Raw genomic sequence first — 20,749 nt, 5'->3', positions numbered from 1 at the left:
ACCTCCTTCTAATCCACAAGTTAACATAAAAACCTCTTCCTTCTTTATTTTTCTGAGCAGGGATGAACAGAAAGCAGAGAATCAGACATCCGGTCTGCTTTATCTGGAGAAGGGAGATAAGTGTAGATTTGGCGTCTAACCATGCCTCGGAGGGAGCGTTGGGTGTGGGGAGGGGAGAGGAGGCGTCCGTCTGCAGACACTCGCTGTGAAAATGTCTCTTCACACCCAGAGACTGCAGATGAAACGTCCGTGTGGCAGTAGAAGTGGATTCCACAAGTGCTGGACTGACAATACTCCAAGGTGCTAACGCCTCGCCTACAGGGTTTCCTGACCCGACCCGTCTGTAGGAGAACACACGTCAGGCCAAAGCTTTCATTAAAAACAACCAGACTGCACTTGATGCAACAAGAGAAGGTGTTTATTTGGGATACGCGTTGGCAGTACAAAGAAAGAAACCAACGAGACTGACACCTTTCAGATTCTTCTCCACAGAAAACTTTAAACTGGAATAAAAGAGAAAATAGTTTCCATTTAAGTTTTACCTAAAAGTTCAACCTGCTGAGAAAAGGCTTTATGATTTCACCCAGAAATCCTCATCAAAAAGAAGGGAACATTCAAACACTTCAGTTTGGTCATTTAATAAAGAACAGAAAGACATGCAACAAATCAAACATTTTCTGTTTTATCAATTCATTTTTCTCTTTGTGTTTTTTTTTCTTTCATATCAGAAACAAAAAAAAAAACATCATAACATGAAGCTTGTTTGACAGGCAACATGAAAATGAGACTTAATGATGCAGAAATAGTCCTGGAGCCTCATGTGCAAAGGGTCCGTCCACATGAAAACAAGCCGTACGCCGTGGATGGACGGATCCCTGGATCAGTCTTTACAAAGTGATGATAAAGTACCAAACGCTCCTTCAGTCTTACTGGAGACTGTCTGAGGTGGACGGATGATTTCTCCCCGATCAACAGAACCACATTTTAGCTCATTTCCCGCAGATGTTTCACCACCATAACCTTCCCTAACATGGAGCGTGATCTCTTTTCTCTTTACATCACGTCGTCACGCGACGACACCGGCTCTTACTTCCCATCTCCATAAGGAGCAATATCCTCTGCTCCGGTCCCCATGTGTCCTTAGGATCCGTGTGGGTCGGTCAGACCGGGGAGATCCGTGTGGGTTGGATCCGGCTCGGTGCGGGTCAGTATTTGGTAATAAAGACGGCAGGAGTCCACATCCTGGTTCAGGAACGACGTTTAGGAACGACGGACTGATCATGAAGAAAAACACAATCATCATGTTTAGATATGAAACGACTTCATGTCAAATTTTCCTCATTTACCACAGAAAATAGTCCAACTTCCTTCTGGAAGTTTCCACATATTTCACACTAAAACAAGCTGGAAAACACAACGCAGCACTGCATCTTCCAAACTGTTGTATTTAAGTAAATCCTGAAACTCTATCTGGCTGCTGAAGTCACGCAAAGCATGCTGGGAAGCTCCGCCCACCTGCCGCGTAGCCTCTGCTTTCCCTCGGATTCCCCCGCATCAGTTCCACGTGATGGAAATGTTAACGTTGCTGTTAGCTTGTCTTCATGGGAGGAGGCGCGCAGTTCGTCAGCTGGGATTTATCGGTGGAAGAGATTCATACGTCTCTCTGTAGGCTCCAACGCCGTCCTACAGGAGGAAACTTCCAGAGAAGTCTTTGTACATGAGGCCCGGCCTGCACCCCAGCGCTGGAGGGGTCAGGGGGCCGCCCAGGGGGCCGCCCAGGGGGCCGCCCAAGGGGCCGCGGTGGCCCAAGGGGCTGCAATGGCCCAGGGGGCCGGGGTGACTCGGGGGGCCGTGGTCGCTCAGGGGGCCGCCCGGGGGGCCGCAGTAAATGCAACGCAGTTTCTGGCTTTACTGAAGGATTGACGACTGCAGATAATAAAATCCTTCCAAAAGAGGATCAAAGAAAACCTGGATCAAGCTGATCCCAACCTACAGGATAGAAATGTAGTCAGTTTTTGGTATCAAAGTCTGCAAAGGCTCCTGTCTAATGAGGATTATTGGTAAACCACATACTGTACATACAACTGAGGTCTGGTAAAGTATGTCCAGTCATTTAGTAGAAAACAAAAGGTCAGACACCCGGGTCAGTACCAAGCCTCCAGGAGTTCTTCCTGTTCCTGAGCACAGTGTGAACACGTTTCTCAGGTTGAACTATTTACTGGATTTTTCAGAACAAACTGAAATGTTGTCAGTATGTTCTTCCTCATGGCCGGGTCCTTCCAGGTGAGACGGTGAGTGAAGGGAGAGACTGGGTTCCACCAGGTTTACAGTTGCACTGGTCCTCTCCGCCGGATCCATTCAGCAGGACGGGTGGCAACATCCTCTCTAGGTTTCATGGTGAATGTCAATATGTGACGGAACGTTAGCTGGCTCCTGTTTACCGCTTGTTGTGATCAGGAAACCCATCCTGGATGTTCCTGGACCACATTCAGACAAAAGGTATGAAAAGCTCTCAGGACTCGGGCAGAAAGCCAACGTCTGTAGAGGAATACAACCAGGATTAACAACAGAAGGAATGATGTGTTTTCAGGGTTTTCAGGGGGATTTTTGTTCCTGCTGAGTCGTCCCTTCCAGTCAGGCGACGTGGGGTTTCCGGACTGGAGAAGAGACGTGGAGGAGGATCAGTTGGAGGTGTCGGAGTGAACGCTTCCAGGTCCTTCTGTGGGGGAAGTCACTGATGAGGGGGTCGGAGCATCCTGCCAGCCTCCATTTGCCTGCAGACAAACAACAACAAACACGCAAAGTGAGTGTGTTGTTTTCCTAACTGCAGCAGTTCGGAATGACAGCCCTGTGGGACGATAGTCTGGAAACGGTCCCAACAGCCTGAAGCCAAACGAGCTCCTGGATCGGAGGAAAAACCAACATTGCTCAAATTACAGCTAATATTTCTGAATAAAATCACATTTCCAGCCAAGCAGAAAGGAGAGAATTACAGTTTGGACCCCATCATACGCTGCACGCTCAAATTCATGTAATGAAGACAGCAAACAAGTTGTGGAAGATCTGAGTAAGATTATCATCTCTGTCACTCAGGGTGAATTGAACATATGAAAATAACAATGAGATCAATTTCAGATGGAGGAAATATGTCAGCTGTCCATCTGCTCAGGCTTTTTCTGAAGATTTGACATTTTTGTAGAAAACACTGGAAGGTGTAAAACTACATGGAAAAAAGCTCCATTTTCAGAACATAATGAAGAAAATCGTATTAAACAGAAGTAGAGGCCGCCGGCTGGAGACTTCAGCTCCATAAATCACAGGAAAGAGCCTGATATCCTGCTCCTACATTATGCATGGCAGGACTTCTGTTCAGCATGAAAAAGCCAAAACCAGCGTATCGTGGCAGTGTAAGACGTGGTAGAGCAAGCGTGCGTCCAAGGAGAACTGCATTTGTGAGGTCAAAGGACTGAGAAAGAACAGGGCATGAATACGTTGGTGGCCTCTCAGGGTCAGCGCAGCTGGCGGAGGGATGCCTATTTAAATACACATCCATGTTTTCATATGGGAGACATTTCATCTGATTATCATACGGCCAGCGAGGCACGACGATGACAGCAGAGGAACCCAGCTGCGGCTGTGACCGTCCTCTTGGCGAGGCTTGCTGTCAGGGCCAGTAATGTGGCAGGAACATGATCTGAGCAATGCGCTTGGAACGCTGTCCCAAGTCCACACTCTGCTCTCCTTGTGTCTGTCTTATCGATTTTCCCCTTTTTGACAAGGCTTGTCGCTGTGAATCTCCTTACTGTTTGCTGCCGGCAGCAACAGGCCCCCAACCCCCACTTCTACACCCAAAATCAGGCAAATAGGAAGAGAACCCCCCCCCCCCCCCCTCCAACCCAGACAGCAGTCCTCTCCAGCAGGGCCAGGTTTTATTTTTAGCAGGCCTATGGCATTGCCTCCTGGGAAGCATTAATGGGAAATTCTGTCTTTGTGGCTGCTAATCACAGGTCAGGTGGTCAGAGGAATCTGGAGTCTGGTGCAAAAAATGTCACCTGTTTGTTGAACTCTGAATGGCTGGCCATACGTGGCTGCAGGAGCTTCGCCAGACCTGATGGAACATGACAGGTTCAGACGGTGGCTCTGCATGTGTGCAGCCAGCATCACGTCGGCCTACACCAGGCATTGTGCTGAATGTGACACAAGCAGTGCAGATGCAGTCACCTAGGTGACCAAGGAGTTGTGATAAGTCCCATGGCTTTCACATAATTGCTAGAAGTGAAAATAAGAACAACAGAATACTTACGTTGATGCCCTGCGGACTGTACATCTGGTTGGCTGTAAGTCCTTCACTGTATCCGCCTGTCTGACTGATAACATGGCGAAGGGTATCCACCTTACACATCCAGAAAAGCAAACAAAACAAGGTCAGAGTTAATACAAGAAAGGGCAGCAGAACAGAGAGAAGAAAACAAGAAATAACAAGACAACACAGCTAAAGGCATGGCCTTGGAGGAAACACGGGCCAGTCAAAAAACAAAACAAAAAATTGGCTGTAAAACAGGAAAAATTTCTAGACCATGAACAGTGTAGTGAGTAAGACTGTTCCACTTCACGAGCAAACCCTGTTTTTTTTTATTTTTTTAGAAAGATCATGTTTCAGTACATCCAACACTGTGAATAGTAACTGTTTTAAATGGAGAAATGATTCAGGTTAACATTTTTTTTCAATAATTAATGAAATTACTTTTACTTGACATTCATAGTCTTATTACACTACTACAACATACATTCTGGAGATTCTACAGCAGAGTCCTAATGAAAAGTCCGACAGTAGAATGCTACTGTGGAGTCCTACTGCACAGTCCTACTGCACAGTCCTCCAGTAGAATCCTACTGCAGAGTCTTAATGCACAGTCCTACAGTAGAATGCTACTACAGAGTCCTACTGCACAGTCCTACAGTAGAATCCTACTACAGAGTCCTACTGCAAAGTCCTACAGTAGAATCCTACTACAGAGTCCTACTGCCCAGTCCTGTAGTAGAATCTTACTGCAGTCATAATGCAAAGTCCTGCAGTAGAATCCTACTGCAGAGTCCTACTGCATAGTAATACAGCAGAATTCTACTGCAGAGTCCTACTGCATAGACCTACTGCACAGTCCTACAGTAGATACTTAATGCAAAGTCCTACAGTAGAATCCTACTACAGAGTCCTACTGCATAGACCTACTGCACAGTCCTACAGTAGATACTTAATGCAAAGTCCTACAGTAGAATCCTACTACAGAGTCCTACTGCAAAGTCCTCCAGTAGGATCCTACTACAGAGTCCTACTGCACAGTCCTCCAGTAGAATCCAACTGCAGAGTCTTAATGCACAGTCCTGCAGTAGAATCCTACTGCAGAGTCCTACAGTAGAATCCTACTAGAATCCTACTGCACAGTCCTACTGCACAGTCCTACAGTAGATCCTTAATGCAAAGTCCTGCAGTAGAATCCAACTGCAGAGTCCTACTGCAAAGTCCTACAGTAGAATCCTACAGCAGAGTCTTGATGCAAAGTCCTACAGTAGAATCCTACTGCCGAGTCTTAATGCAAAGTCCTACAGTAGAATCCTACTACAGAGTCCTACTGCGCAGTCCTGTAGTAGAATCTTACTGCAGTCTTAATGCAAAGTCCTACAGTAGAATCCTACTACAGAGTCCTACTGCACAGTCCTACAGTAGAATCCTACTGCAGAGTTCTACTGCACAGTCCTACAGTAGAATCCTACTAAAGAGTCTTAATGCACAGTCCTACAGTAGAATCTTACTGCACAGTCCTCCAGTACAATCCAACTGCAGAGTCTTAATGCAAAGTCCTGCAGTAGAATCCTACTGCAGAGTTCTACTGCACAGCCCTACTGCAGATCCTTAATGCAAAGTCCTGCAGTAGAATCCAACTGCAGAGTCTTAATGCAAAGTCCTACAGTAGAATCCTACTACAGAGTCCTACTGCAAAGTCCTGTAGTAGAATCTTACTGCAGTCTTAATGCAAAGTCCTGCAGTAGAATCCTACTGCAGAGTCCAACTGCACAGTAATACAGCAGAATTCTACTGCAGAGTCCTACTGCACAGTCCTACAGTAGAATCCTACTACAGAGTCCTAATGCAAAGTCCTACAATAGAATCCTACTGCAGAGTCTTAATGCAAAGTCCTGCAGTAGAATCCTACTGCAGAGTCCTACTGCACAGTAATACAGCAGAATTCTACTGCAGAGTCCTACTGCACAGTAATACAGCAGAATTCTACTGCAGAGTCCTACTGCAGAGTCCTACGGTAGAATCCTACTGCAGAGTCCTACTGCACAGTCCTACAGTAGATCCTTAATGCAAAGTCCTGCAGTAGAATCCTACTGCAGAGTCCTACAGTAGAATCCTACTGCAGAGTCTTGATGCAAAGTCCTACAGTAGAATCCTACTGCAGAGTCTTAATGCAAAGTCCTACAGTAGAATCCTACTACAGAGTCCTACTGCGCAGTCCTGTAGTAGAATCTTACTGCAGTCTTAATGCAAAGTCCTACAGTAGAATCCCACTACAGAGTCCTACTGCAGAGTCCTGCAGTAGAATCCTACTGCAGAGTCCTAATGCAAAGTCCTACAGTAGAATCCCACTGCAGAGTCTTAATGCAAAGTCCTACAGTAGAATCCTACTACAAAGTCCTACTGCGCAGTCCTGTAGTAGAATCTTACTGCAGTCTTAATGCAAAGTCCTACAGTAGAATCCTACTACAGAGTCCTACTGCACAGTCCTACAGTAGAATCCTACTGCAGACTTCTACTGCACAGTCCAACAGTAGAATCCTACTGCAGAGTCCTACTGCACAGTCCTGCAGTAGAATCCTACTGCAGAGTCTTAATGCAAAGTCCTACAGTAGAATCCTACTACAGAGTCCTACTGCACAGTAATACAGCAGAATTCTACTGCAGAGTCCTACTGCAGAGTCCTATAGTAGAATCCTACTACATAGTCCTACTGCACAGTCCTACTGCACAGTCCTACAGTAGATCCTTAATGCAGAGTCCTGCAGTAGAATCCTACTGCAGAGTCCTAATGCAAAGTCCTACAGTAGAATCCTACTGCAGAGTCTTAATGCAAAGTCCTACAGTAGAATCCTACTACAGAGTCCTACTGCGCAGTAATACAGTAGAATTCTACTGCAGAGTCCTACTGGAGAGTCCTATAGTAGAATCCTACTACAGAGTCCTACTGCACAGTCCTACTGCACAGTCCTACAGTAGATCCTTAATGCAAAGTCCTGCAGTAGAATCCAACTGCAGAGTCCTACTGCAAAATCCTACAGTAGAATCCTACTGCAGAGTCTTGATGCAAATTCCTACAGTAGAATCCTACTGCAGAGTCGTAATGCAAAGTCCCACAGTAGAATCCTACTACAGAGTCCTACTGCACAGTCCTACAGTAGAATCCTACTGCAGAGTTCTACTGCACAGTCCAACAGTATAATCCTACTGCAGAGTCCTACTGCACAGTCCTGCAGTAGAATCCTACTACAGAGTCCTACTGCACAGTCCTACAGTAGAATCCTACTACAGAGTCTTAATGCACAGTCCTACAGTAGAATCTTACTGCACAGTCCTACAGTAGAATCCTACTGCAGAGTCTTAATGCAAAGTCCTGCAGTAGAATCCTACTGCAGAGTCCTACTGCACAGTCCAGCAGTAGAATCCTACTGCAGAGTCCTACTGCACAGTTCTGCAGTAGAATCCTACTACAAAGTCCTAATGCACAGTCCTACAGTAGAATCCTACTACAGAGTCTTAATGCACAGTCCTACAGTAGAATCCTACTGCACAGTCCTCCAGTAGAATCCAACTGCAGAGTCTTAATGCAAAGTCCTGCAGTAGAATCCTACTGCGGAGTCCTACTGCACAGTCCTACAGTAGATACTTCATGCAAAGTCCTGCAGTAGAATCCAACTGCAGAGTCCTAATGCAAAGTCCTCCAGTAGAATCCTACTGCAGAGTCTTAATGCACAGTCCTACAGTAGAATGCTACTACAGAGTCCTACTGCACAGTCCTACAGTAGAATCCTACTACAGAGTCCTACTGCAAAGTCCTACAGTAGAATCCTACTACAGAGTCCTACTGCCCAGTCCTGTAGTAGAATCTTACTGCAGTCATAATGCAAAGTCCTGCAGTAGAATCCTACTGCAGAGTCCTACTGCATAGTAATACAGCAGAATTCTACTGCAGAGTCCTACTGCATAGACCTACTGCACAGTCCTACAGTAGATACTTAATGCAAAGTCCTACAGTAGAATCCTACTACAGAGTCCTACTGCATAGACCTACTGCACAGTCCTACAGTAGATACTTAATGCAAAGTCCTACAGTAGAATCCTACTACAGAGTCCTACTGCAAAGTCCTCCAGTAGGATCCTACTACAGAGTCCTACTGCACAGTCCTCCAGTAGAATCCAACTGCAGAGTCTTAATGCACAGTCCTGCAGTAGAATCCTACTGCAGAGTCCTACAGTAGAATCCTACTAGAATCCTACTGCACAGTCCTACTGCACAGTCCTACAGTAGATCCTTAATGCAAAGTCCTGCAGTAGAATCCAACTGCAGAGTCCTACTGCAAAGTCCTACAGTAGAATCCTACAGCAGAGTCTTGATGCAAAGTCCTACAGTAGAATCCTACTGCCGAGTCTTAATGCAAAGTCCTACAGTAGAATCCTACTACAGAGTCCTACTGCGCAGTCCTGTAGTAGAATCTTACTGCAGTCTTAATGCAAAGTCCTACAGTAGAATCCTACTACAGAGTCCTACTGCACAGTCCTACAGTAGAATCCTACTGCAGAGTTCTACTGCACAGTCCTACAGTAGAATCCTACTAAAGAGTCTTAATGCACAGTCCTACAGTAGAATCTTACTGCACAGTCCTCCAGTACAATCCAACTGCAGAGTCTTAATGCAAAGTCCTGCAGTAGAATCCTACTGCAGAGTTCTACTGCACAGCCCTACTGCAGATCCTTAATGCAAAGTCCTGCAGTAGAATCCAACTGCAGAGTCTTAATGCAAAGTCCTACAGTAGAATCCTACTACAGAGTCCTACTGCAAAGTCCTGTAGTAGAATCTTACTGCAGTCTTAATGCAAAGTCCTGCAGTAGAATCCTACTGCAGAGTCCAACTGCACAGTAATACAGCAGAATTCTACTGCAGAGTCCTACTGCACAGTCCTACAGTAGAATCCTACTACAGAGTCCTAATGCAAAGTCCTACAATAGAATCCTACTGCAGAGTCTTAATGCAAAGTCCTGCAGTAGAATCCTACTGCAGAGTCCTACTGCACAGTAATACAGCAGAATTCTACTGCAGAGTCCTACTGCACAGTAATACAGCAGAATTCTACTGCAGAGTCCTACTGCAGAGTCCTACAGTAGAATCCTACTGCAGAGTCCTACTGCACAGTCCTACAGTAGATCCTTAATGCAAAGTCCTGCAGTAGAATCCTACTGCAGAGTCCTACAGTAGAATCCTACTGCAGAGTCTTGATGCAAAGTCCTACAGTAGAATCCTACTGCAGAGTCTTAATGCAAAGTCCTACAGTAGAATCCTACTACAGAGTCCTACTGCGCAGTCCTGTAGTAGAATCTTACTGCAGTCTTAATGCAAAGTCCTACAGTAGAATCCCACTACAGAGTCCTACTGCAGAGTCCTGCAGTAGAATCCTACTGCAGAGTCCTAATGCAAAGTCCTACAGTAGAATCCCACAGCAGAGTCTTAATGCAAAGTCCTACAGTAGAATCCTACTACAAAGTCCTACTGCGCAGTCCTGTAGTAGAATCTTACTGCAGTCTTAATGCAAAGTCCTACAGTAGAATCCTACTACAGAGTCCTACTGCACAGTCCTACAGTAGAATCCTACTGCAGACTTCTACTGCACAGTCCAACAGTAGAATCCTACTGCAGAGTCCTACTGCACAGTCCTGCAGTAGAATCCTACTGCAGAGTCTTAATGCAAAGTCCTACAGTAGAATCCTACTACAGAGTCCTACTGCACAGTAATACAGCAGAATTCTACTGCAGAGTCCTACTGCAGAGTCCTATAGTAGAATCCTACTACATAGTCCTACTGCACAGTCCTACTGCACAGTCCTACAGTAGATCCTTAATGCAGAGTCCTGCAGTAGAATCCTACTGCAGAGTCCTAATGCAAAGTCCTACAGTAGAATCCTACTGCAGAGTCTTAATGCAAAGTCCTACAGTAGAATCCTACTACAGAGTCCTACTGCGCAGTAATACAGTAGAATTCTACTGCAGAGTCCTACTGGAGAGTCCTATAGTAGAATCCTACTACAGAGTCCTACTGCACAGTCCTACTGCACAGTCCTACAGTAGATCCTTAATGCAAAGTCCTGCAGTAGAATCCAACTGCAGAGTCCTACTGCAAAATCCTACAGTAGAATCCTACTGCAGAGTCTTGATGCAAATTCCTACAGTAGAATCCTACTGCAGAGTCGTAATGCAAAGTCCCACAGTAGAATCCTACTACAGAGTCCTACTGCACAGTCCTACAGTAGAATCCTACTGCAGAGTTCTACTGCACAGTCCAACAGTATAATCCTACTGCAGAGTCCTACTGCACAGTCCTGCAGTAGAATCCTACTACAGAGTCCTACTGCACAGTCCTACAGTAGAATCCTACTACAGAGTCTTAATGCACAGTCCTACAGTAGAATCTTACTGCACAGTCCTACAGTAGAATCCTACTGCAGAGTCTTAATGCAAAGTCCTGCAGTAGAATCCTACTGCAGAGTCCTACTGCACAGTCCAGCAGTAGAATCCTACTGCAGAGTCCTACTGCACAGTTCTGCAGTAGAATCCTACTACAAAGTCCTAATGCACAGTCCTACAGTAGAATCCTACTACAGAGTCTTAATGCACAGTCCTACAGTAGAATCCTACTGCACAGTCCTCCAGTAGAATCCAACTGCAGAGTCTTAATGCAAAGTCCTGCAGTAGAATCCTACTGCGGAGTCCTACTGCACAGTCCTACAGTAGATACTTCATGCAAAGTCCTGCAGTAGAATCCAACTGCAGAGTCCTAATGCAAAGTCCTACAGTAGAATCCTACTACAGAGTCCTACTGCAAAGTCCTGTAGTAGAATCTTACTGCAGTCTTAATGCAAAGTCCTACAGTAGAATCCCACTACAGAGTCCTACTGCAGAGTCCTGCAGTAGAATCCTACTGCAGAGTCCTAATGCAAAGTCCTACAGTAGATTCCCACCGCAGAGTCTTAATGCAAAGTCCTACAGTAGAATCCTACTACAGAGTCCTACTGCGCAGTCCTGTAGTAGAATCTTACTGCAGTCTTAATGCAAAGTCCTACAGTAGAATCCTACTACAGAGTCCTACTGCACAGTCCTACAGTAGAATCCTACTGCAGACTTCTACTGCACAGTCCAACAGTAGAATCCTACTGCAGAGTCCTACTGCACAGTCCTGCAGTAGAATCCTACTGCAGAGTCCTAATGCAAAGTCCTACAGTAGAATCCTACTGCAGAGTCTTAATGCAAAGTCCTACAGTAGAATCCTACTGCAGACTTCTACTGCACAGTCCAACAGCAGAATTCTACTGCAGAGTCCTACTGCAGAGTCCTATAGTAGAATCCTACTAAATAGTCGTACTGCACAGTCCTACTGCACAGTCCTACAGTAGATCCTTAATGCAGAGTCCTGCAGTAGAATCCTACTGCAGAGTCCTACTGCACAGTCCTACAGTAGATCCTTAATGCAGAGTCCTGCAGTAGAATCCTACTGCAGAGTTCTAATGCACAGTCCTACAGTAGATCCTTAATGCAAAGTCCTACAGTAGAATCCTACTGCAGAGTCTTAATGCAAAGTCCTACAGTAGAATCCTACTACAGAGTCCTACTGCACAGTAATACAGCAGAATTCTACTGCAGAGTCCTACTGCAGAGTCCTATAGTAGAATCCTACTACATAGTCCTACTGCACAGTCCTACTGCACAGTCCTACAGTAGATCCTTAATGCAGAGTCCTGCAGTAGAATCCTACTGCAGAGTCCTAATGCAAAGTCCTACAGTAGAATCCTACTGCAGAGTCTTAATGCAAAGTCCTACAGTAGAATCCTACTACAGAGTCCTACTGCACAGTAATACAGTAGAATTCTACTGCAGAGTCCTACTGGAGAGTCCTATAGTAGAATCCTACTACAGAGTCCTACTGCACAGTCCTACAGTAGATCCTTAATGCAAAGTCCTGCAGTAGAATCCAACTGCAGAGTCCTACTGCAAAGTCCTACAGTAGAATCCTACTGCAGAGTCCTGATGCAAATTCCTACAGTAGAATCCTACTGCAGAGTCGTAATGCAAAGTCCCACAGTAGAATCCTACTACAGAGTCCTACTGCACAGTCCTACAGTAGAATCCTACTACAGAGTCCTACTGCACAGTCCTACAGTAGAATCCTACTACAGAGTCTTAATGCACAGTCCTACAGTAGAATCTTACTGCACAGTCCTACAGTAGAATCCTACTGCAGAGTCTTAATGCAAAGTCCTGCAGTAGAATCCTACTGCAGAGTCCTACTGCACAGTCCAACAGTAGAATCCTACTGCAGAGTCCTACTGCACAGTCCTGCAGTAGAATCCTACTACAAAGTCCTAATGCACAGTCCTACAGTAGAATCCTACTACAGAGTCTTAATGCACAGTCCTACAGTAGAATCTTACTGCACAGTCCTCCAGTAGAATCCAACTGCAGAGTCTTAATGCAAAGTCCTGCAGTAGAATCCTACTGCAGAGTCCTACTGCACAGTCCTACTGCACAGTCCTACAGTAGATACTTCATGCAAAGTCCTGCAGTAGAATCCTACTGCAGAGTCCTAATGCAAAGTCCTACAGTAGATTCCCACTGCAGAGTCTTAATGCAAAGTCCTACAGTAGAATCCTACTACAGAGTCCTACTGCGCAGTCCTGTAGTAGAATCTTACTGCAGTCTTAATGCAAAGTCCTACAGTAGAATCCTACTACAGAGTCCTACTGCACAGTCCTACAGTAGAATCCTACTGCAGACTTCTACTGCACAGTCCTACTGCACAGTCCTACAGTAGATCCTTAATGCAAAGTCCTGCAGTAGAATCCAACTGCAGAGTCCTACTGCAAAGTCCTACAGTAGAATCCTACTGCAGAGTCTTGATGCAAATTCCTACAGTAGAATCCTACTGCAGAGTCGTAATGCAAAGTCCCACAGTAGAATCCTACTACAGAGTCCTACTGCACAGTCCTACAGTAGAATCCTACTGCAGAGTTCTACTGCACAGTCCAACAGTATAATCCTACTGCAGAGTCCTACTGCACAGTCCTGCAGTAGAATCCTACTACAGAGTCCTACTGTACAGTTCTGAAGTAGAGTCCTACTGCAGAGTCCTACTGCACAGTCCTGCAGTAGAAATCCTACTGCAGAGTTTTAATGCAAAGTCCTACAGTAGAATCCTACTACAGGGTCTTACTGCACAGTTCTACAGTAGAATGCTAATGCAGAGTCTTAATGCACAGTCCTACAGTAGATCCCAAATGCAAAGTCCTGCAGTAGAATCCAACTGCAGAGTCCTACTGCACAGTCCTACAGTAGAATGCGACTGCAGAGTCCTACTGCACAGTCCTACAGTAGAATCCTACTACAGAGTCCTACTGCACAGTCCTGCAGTAGAATCCTACCACAGAGTCTTAATCCACAGTCCTACAGTAGAATCCTACTACAGAGTCCTACTGCACAGTCCTACAGTAGAATCCTACTGCAGAGTCTTAATGCACAGTCATACAGTAGAATCCTACTGCAGACTTCTACTGCACAGTCCAACAGCAGAATTCTACTGCAGAGTCCTACTGCAGAGTCCTATAGTAGAATCCTACTACATAGTCGTACTGCACAGTCCTACTGCACAGTCCTACAGTAGATCCTTAATGCAGAGTCCTGCAGTAGAATCCTACTGCAGAGTCCTAATGCACAGTCCTACAGTAGATCCTTAATGCAAAGTCCTACAGTAGAATCCTACTGCAGAGTCTTAATGCAAAGTCCTACAGTAGAATCCTACTACAGAGTCCTACTGCACAGTAATACAGCAGAATTCTACTGCAGAGTCCTACTGCAGAGTCCTATAGTAGAATCCTACTACATAGTCCTACTGCACAGTCCTACTGCACAGTCCTACAGTAGATCCTTAATGCAGAGTCCTGCAGTAGAATCCTACTGCAGAGTCCTAATGCAAAGTCCTACAGTAGAATCCTACTGCAGAGTCTTAATGCAAAGTCCTACAGTAGAATCCTACTACAGAGTCCTACTGCACAGTAATACAGTAGAATTCTACTGCAGAGTCCTACTGGAGAGTCCTATAGTAGAATCCTACTACAGAGTCCTACTGCACAGTCCTACAGTAGATCCTTAATGCAAAGTCCTGCAGTAGAATCCAACTGCAGAGTCCTACTGCAAAGTCCTACAGTAGAATCCTACTGCAGAGTCTTGATGCAAATTCCTACAGTAGAATCCTACTGCAGAGTCGTAATGCAAAGTCCCACAGTAGAATCCTACTACAGAGTCCTACTGCACAGTCCTACAGTAGAATCCTACTGCAGAGTTCTACTGCACAGTCCAACAGTATAATCCTACTGCAGAGTCCTACTGCACAGTCCTGCAGTAGAATCCTACTACAGAGTCCTACTGCACAGTCCTACAGTAGAATCCTACTACAGAGTCTTAATGCACAGTCCTACAGTAGAATCTTACTGCACAGTCCTACAGTAGAATCCTACTGCAGAGTCTTAATGCAAAGTCCTGCAGTAGAATCCTACTGCAGAGTCCTACTGCACAGTCCAACAGTAGAATCCTACTGCAGAGTCCTACTGCACAGTCCTGCAGTAGAATCCTACTACAAAGTCCTAATGCACAGTCCTACAGTAGAATCCTACTACAGAGTCTTAATGCACAGTCCTACAGTAGAATCTTACTGCACAGTCCTCCAGTAGAATCCAACTGCAGAGTCTTAATGCAAAGTCCTGCAGTAGAATCCTACTGCAGAGTCCTACTGCACAGTCCTACTGCACAGTCCTACAGTAGATACTTCATGCAAAGTCCTGCAGTAGAATCCAACTGCAGAGTCCTAATGCAAAGTCCTACAGTAGAATCCTACTACAGAGTCCTACTGCGCAGTCCTGTAGTAGAATCTTACTGCAGTCTTAATGCAAAGTCCTACAGTAGAATCCCACTACAGAGTCCTACTGCAGAGTCCTGCAGTAGAATCCTACTGCAGAGTCCTAATGCAAAGTCCTACAGTAGATTCCCACTGCAGAGTCTTAATGCAAAGTCCTACAGTAGAATCCTACTACAGAGTCCTACTGCGCAGTCCTGTAGTAGAATCTTACTGCAGTCTTAATGCAAAGTCCTACAGTAGAATCCTACTACAGAGTCCTACTGCACAGTCCTACAGTAGAATCCTACTGCAGACTTCTACTGCACAGTCCTACTGCACAGTCCTACAGTAGATCCTTAATGCAAAGTCCTGCAGTAGAATCCAACTGCAGAGTCCTACTGCAAAGTCCTACAGTAGAATCCTACTGCAGAGTCTTGATGCAAATTCCTACAGTAGAATCCTACTGCAGAGTCGTAATGCAAAGTCCCACAGTAGAATCCTACTACAGAGTCCTACTGCACAGTCCTACAGTAGAATCCTACTGCAGAGTTCTACTGCACAGTCCAACAGTATAATCCTACTGCAGAGTCCTACTGCACAGTCCTGCAGTAGAATCCTACTACAGAGTCCTACTGTACAGTTCTGAAGTAGAGTCCTACTGCAGAGTCCTACTGCACAGTCCTGCAGTAGAAATCCTACTGCAGAGTTTTAATGCAAAGTCCTACAGTAGAATCCTACTACAGGGTCTTACTGCACAGTTCTACAGTAGAATGCTAATGCAGAGTCTTAATGCACAGTCCTACAGTAGATCCCAAATGCAAAGTCCTGCAGTAGAATCCAACTGCAGAGTCCTACTGCACAGTCCTACAGTAGAATGCGACTGCAGAGTCCTACTGCACAGTCCTACAGTAGAATCCTACTACAGAGTCCTACTGCACAGTCCTGCAGTAGAATCCTACCACAGAGTCTTCATCCACAGTCCTACAGTAGAATCCTACTACAGAGTCCTACTGCACAGTCCTACAGTAGAATCCTACTGCAGAGTCTTAATGCACAGTCATACAGTAGAATCCTACTGCAGACTTCTACTGCACAGTCCAACAGCAGAATTCTACTGCAGAGTCCTACTGCAGAGTCCTATAGTAGAATCCTACTACATAGTCGTACTGCACAGTCCTACTGCACAGTCCTACAGTAGATCCTTAATGCAGAGTCCTGCAGTAGAATCCTACTGCAGAGTCCTAATGCACAGTCCTACAGTAGATCCTTAATGCAAAGTCCTACAGTAGAATCCTACTGCAGAGTCTTAATGCAAAGTCCTACAGTAGAATCCTACTACAGAGTCCTACTGCACAGTAATACAGCAGAATTCTACTGCAGAGTCCTACTGCAGAGTCCTATAGTAGAATCCTACTACATAGTCCTACTGCACAGTCCTACTGCACAGTCCTACAGTAGATCCTTAATGCAGAGTCCTGCAGTAGAATCCTACTGCAGAGTCCTAATGCAAAGTCCTACAGTAGAATCCTACTGCAGAGTCTTAATGCAAAGTCCTACAGTAGAATCCTACTACAGAGTCCTACTGCACAGTAATACAGTAGAATTCTACTGCAGAGTCCTACTGGAGAGTCCTATAGTAGAATCCTACTACAGAGTCCTACTGCACAGTCCTACAGTAGATCCTTAATGCAAAGTCCTGCAGTAGAATCCAACTGCAGAGTCCTACTGCAAAGTCCTACAGTAGAATCCTACTGCAGAGTCTTGATGCAAATTCCTACAGTAGAATCCTACTGCAGAGTCGTAATGCAAAGTCCCACAGTAGAATCCTACTACAGAGTCCTACTGCACAGTCCTAAAGTAGAATCCTACTGCAGAGTTCTACTGCACAGTCCAACAGTATAATCCTACTGCAGAGTCCTACTGCACAGTCCTGCAGTAGAATCCTACTACAGAGTCCTACTGCACAGTCCTACAGTAGAATCCTACTACAGAGTCTTAATGCACAGTCCTACAGTAGAATCTTACTGCACAGTCCTACAGTAGAATCCTACTGCAGAGTCTTAATGCAAAGTCCTGCAGTAGAATCCTACTGCAGAGTCCTACTGCACAGTCCAACAGTAGAATCCTACTGCAGAGTCCTACTGCACAGTCCTGCAGTAGAATCCTACTACAAAGTCCTAATGCACAGTCCTACAGTAGAATCCTACTACAGAGTCTTAATGCACAGTCCTACAGTAGAATCTTACTGCACAGTCCTCCAGTAGAATCCAACTGCAGAGTCTTAATGCAAAGTCCTGCAGTAGAATCCTACTGCAGAGTCCTACTGCACAGTCCTACTGCACAGTCCTACAGTAGATACTTCATGCAAAGTCCTGCAGTAGAATCCAACTGCAGAGTCCTAATGCAAAGTCCTACAGTAGAATCCTACTACAGAGTCCTACTGCGCAGTCCTGTAGTAGAATCTTACTGCAGTCTTAATGCAAAGTCCTACAGTAGAATCCTACTACAGAGTCCTACTGCACAGTCCTACAGTAGAATCCTACTGCAGACTTCTACTGCACAGTCCTACTGCACAGTCCTACAGTAGATCCTTAATGCAAAGTCCTGCAGTAGAATCCAACTGCAGAGTCCTACTGCAAAGTCCTACAGTAGAATCCTACTGCAGAGTCTTGATGCAAATTCCTACAGTAGAATCCTACTGCAGAGTCGTAATGCAAAGTCCCACAGTAGAATCCTACTACAGAGTCCTACTGCACAGTCCTACAGTAGAATCCTACTGCAGAGTTCTACTGCACAGTCCAACAGTATAATCCTACTGCAGAGTCCTACTGCACAGTCCTGCAGTAGAATCCTACTACAGAGTCCTACTGTACAGTTCTGAAGTAGAGTCCTACTGCAGAGTCCTACTGCACAGTCCTGCAGTAGAAATCCTACTGCAGAGTTTTAATGCAAAGTCCTACAGTAGAATCCTACTACAGGGTCTTACTGCACAGTTCTACAGTAGAATGCTAATGCAGAGTCTTAATGCACAGTCCTACAGTAGATCCCAAATGCAAAGTCCTGCAGTAGAATCCAACTGCAGAGTCCTACTGCACAGTCCTACAGTAGAATGCGACTGCAGAGTCCTACTGCACAGTCCTACAGTAGAATCCTACTACAGAGTCCTACTGCACAGTCCTGCAGTAGAATCCTACCACAGAGTCTTAATCCACAGTCCTACAGTAGAATCCTACTACAGAGTCCTACTGCACAGTCCTACAGTAGAATCCTACTGCAGAGTCTTAATGCACAGTCATACAGTAGAATCCTACTGCAGACTCTTAATGCAAATTCCTGCAGTAGAATCCTACTACAGAGTCCCACTGCACAGTCCTACAGTAGATCCTTAATGCAAAGTCCTGCAGTACAATCCAACTGCAGAGTCCTACTGCACAGTCCTACAGTAGAATCCTACTACACAGTCCTACTGCACAGTCCTGCAGTATAATCCTACTACAGAGTCCTACTGCACAGTCCTGCAGTAGAATCCTACTACAGAGTCTTAATGCACAGTCCTACAGTAGAATCCTACTGCACAGTCCTACTGCACAGTCCTACAGTAGAATCCTACTGCAGAGTCTTAATGCAAAGTCCTGCAGTAGAATCCTACTGCAGAGTCCTAATGCAAAGTCCTACTGTAGAATCTTATTGCAGAGTCTTAATGTAAAGTCCTACAGTAGAATCCTACTACAGAGTCCTACTGTACAGTTCTGAAGTAGAGTCCTACTGCAGAGTCCTACTGCACAGTCCTGCAGTAGAAATCCTACTGCAGAGTCTTAATGCAAAGTCATACAGTAGAATCCTACTGCAGAGTCCTAGTGCACAGTCCTGCAGTAGAATCCTACTGCAGAGTCTTAATGCACAGTCCTACAGTAGAATCCTACTGCAAGTTCCTACTTCACAGTCCTACAGTAGAATCCTACTGCACAGTCCTACAGTAGAATCCTACTGCAGTGTCCTACTGCACAGTCCTACAGTAGATTCCTACTACAAAGTCCTACTGCACATTCCTGCAGTAGAATCCTAAGACAGAGTCCTACTGCACAGTCCTACTGCACAGTCCTACAGTAGAAGCCTACTGCAGAGTCTTAATGCAAAGTCCTACTGTAGAATCTTATTGCAGTCTTAATGCACAGTCCTAAAGTAGAATCCTACTACAGAGTCCTACTGCACAGTCCTGCAGTAGAATCCTACTACAGAGTCCTACTGCACAGTCCTGCAGTAGAATCCTACTGCAGATTCCTAATGCAAAGTCCTACTGTAGAATCTTATTGCAGAGTCTTAATGCACAGTCCTACAGTAGAATCCTACTACAGAGTCCTACTGAACAGTCCTACAGTAGAATCCTACTGCAGTCTTAATGCAAAGTCCTGCAGTAGAATCCTTCTGCAGAGACCTACTGCACAGTAATACAGTAGAATCCTACTGCAGAGTCTTAATGCAAAGTCCTGCAGTAGAATCCTACTACAGAGTCCTACTGCACAGTCCTACAGTAGATCCTTAATGCAAAGTCCTGCAGTAGAATCCTACTGCACAGTCCTACTGCACAGTCCAACAGTAGAATCCTACTACAGAGTCCTACAGTAGAATCCTAGTACAGAGTCTTAATGCACAGTCCTACAGTAGAATCCACCGGCAGAGTCCTACTGCACAGTCCTACAGTAGAATCCTACTGCAGACTACTACTGCACAGTCCTACAGTAGAATCCTACTAAAGAGTCCTACTGCACAGTCCTGCAGTAGAATCCTACTACAGATTCTTAATGCACAGTCATACAGTAGAATCCGACTACAGAGTCCTACTGCACAGTCCTGCAGTAGAATCCTACTACAGAGTCTTAATGCACAGTCCTACAGTAGAATCCTACTGCACAGTCTTACTGCACAGTCCTACAGTAGAATCCTACTGCACAGTCTTAATGCAAAGTCCTGCAGTAGAATCCTACTGCAGAGTCCTAATGCAAAGTCCTACTGTAGAATCTTATTGCAGAGTCTTAATGTAAAGTCCTACAGTAGAATCCTACTACAGAGTCCTACTGTACAGTTCTGAAGTAGAGTCCTACTGCAGAGTCCTACTGCACAGTCCTGCAGTAGAAATCCTACTGCAGAGTCTTAATGCAAAGTCATACAGTAGAATCCTACTGCAGAGTCCTAGTGCACAGTCCTGCAGTAGAATCCTACTACAGAGTCTTAATGCAAAGTCCAGCATTAGAATCCTACTGCACAGTCCTACTGCACAGTCCTACAGTAGAATCCTACTGCAGAGTCTTAATGCACAGTCCTACAGTAGAATCCTACTGCACAGTCCTACTTCACAGTCCTACAGTAGAATGCTACTGCACAGTCCTACTGCACAGTCCTACAGTAGAATCCTACTGCAGTGTCCTACTGCACAGTCCTACAGTAGATTCCCACTACAAAGTCCTACTGCACAGTCCTGCAGTAGAAGCCTACTGCAGAGTCTTAATGCAAAGTCCTACTGTAGAATCTTATTGCA

General features: G+C 45.3%; 1 protein-coding gene across 2 annotated transcripts in view; it reads right to left on the bottom strand.

The window, feature by feature from the left end:
* Positions 1-1,206: 1,206 nt before the first annotated feature.
* Positions 1,207-20,749, bottom strand: part of LOC306759999 (pre-B-cell leukemia transcription factor 1-like) — a gene marked incomplete at its 5' end in the record, with an annotated part of 169,490 nt that continues 149,947 nt past the window's right edge. For both annotated transcript variants that reach the window (XM_079245752.1, XM_079245751.1), the window contains 2 exons: positions 1,207-2,774; positions 4,304-4,393. In XM_079245752.1, the coding sequence (XP_079101878.1) occupies positions 2,682-2,774; positions 4,304-4,393 (183 nt within the window). In that variant the 3' untranslated portion in view covers positions 1,207-2,681. The remainder of the gene's footprint in view (positions 2,775-4,303; positions 4,394-20,749) is intronic.

The sequence above is a fragment of the Telmatherina bonti genome (assembly GCF_933228915.1).
Source record: "Telmatherina bonti genome assembly, chromosome: 8".
Lineage (NCBI taxonomy): Eukaryota > Metazoa > Chordata > Actinopteri > Atheriniformes > Telmatherinidae > Telmatherina > Telmatherina bonti.
The sequence above is the reverse complement of the archived record's forward strand: the minus strand, read 5'-3'. Positions and strand labels throughout refer to the sequence as shown.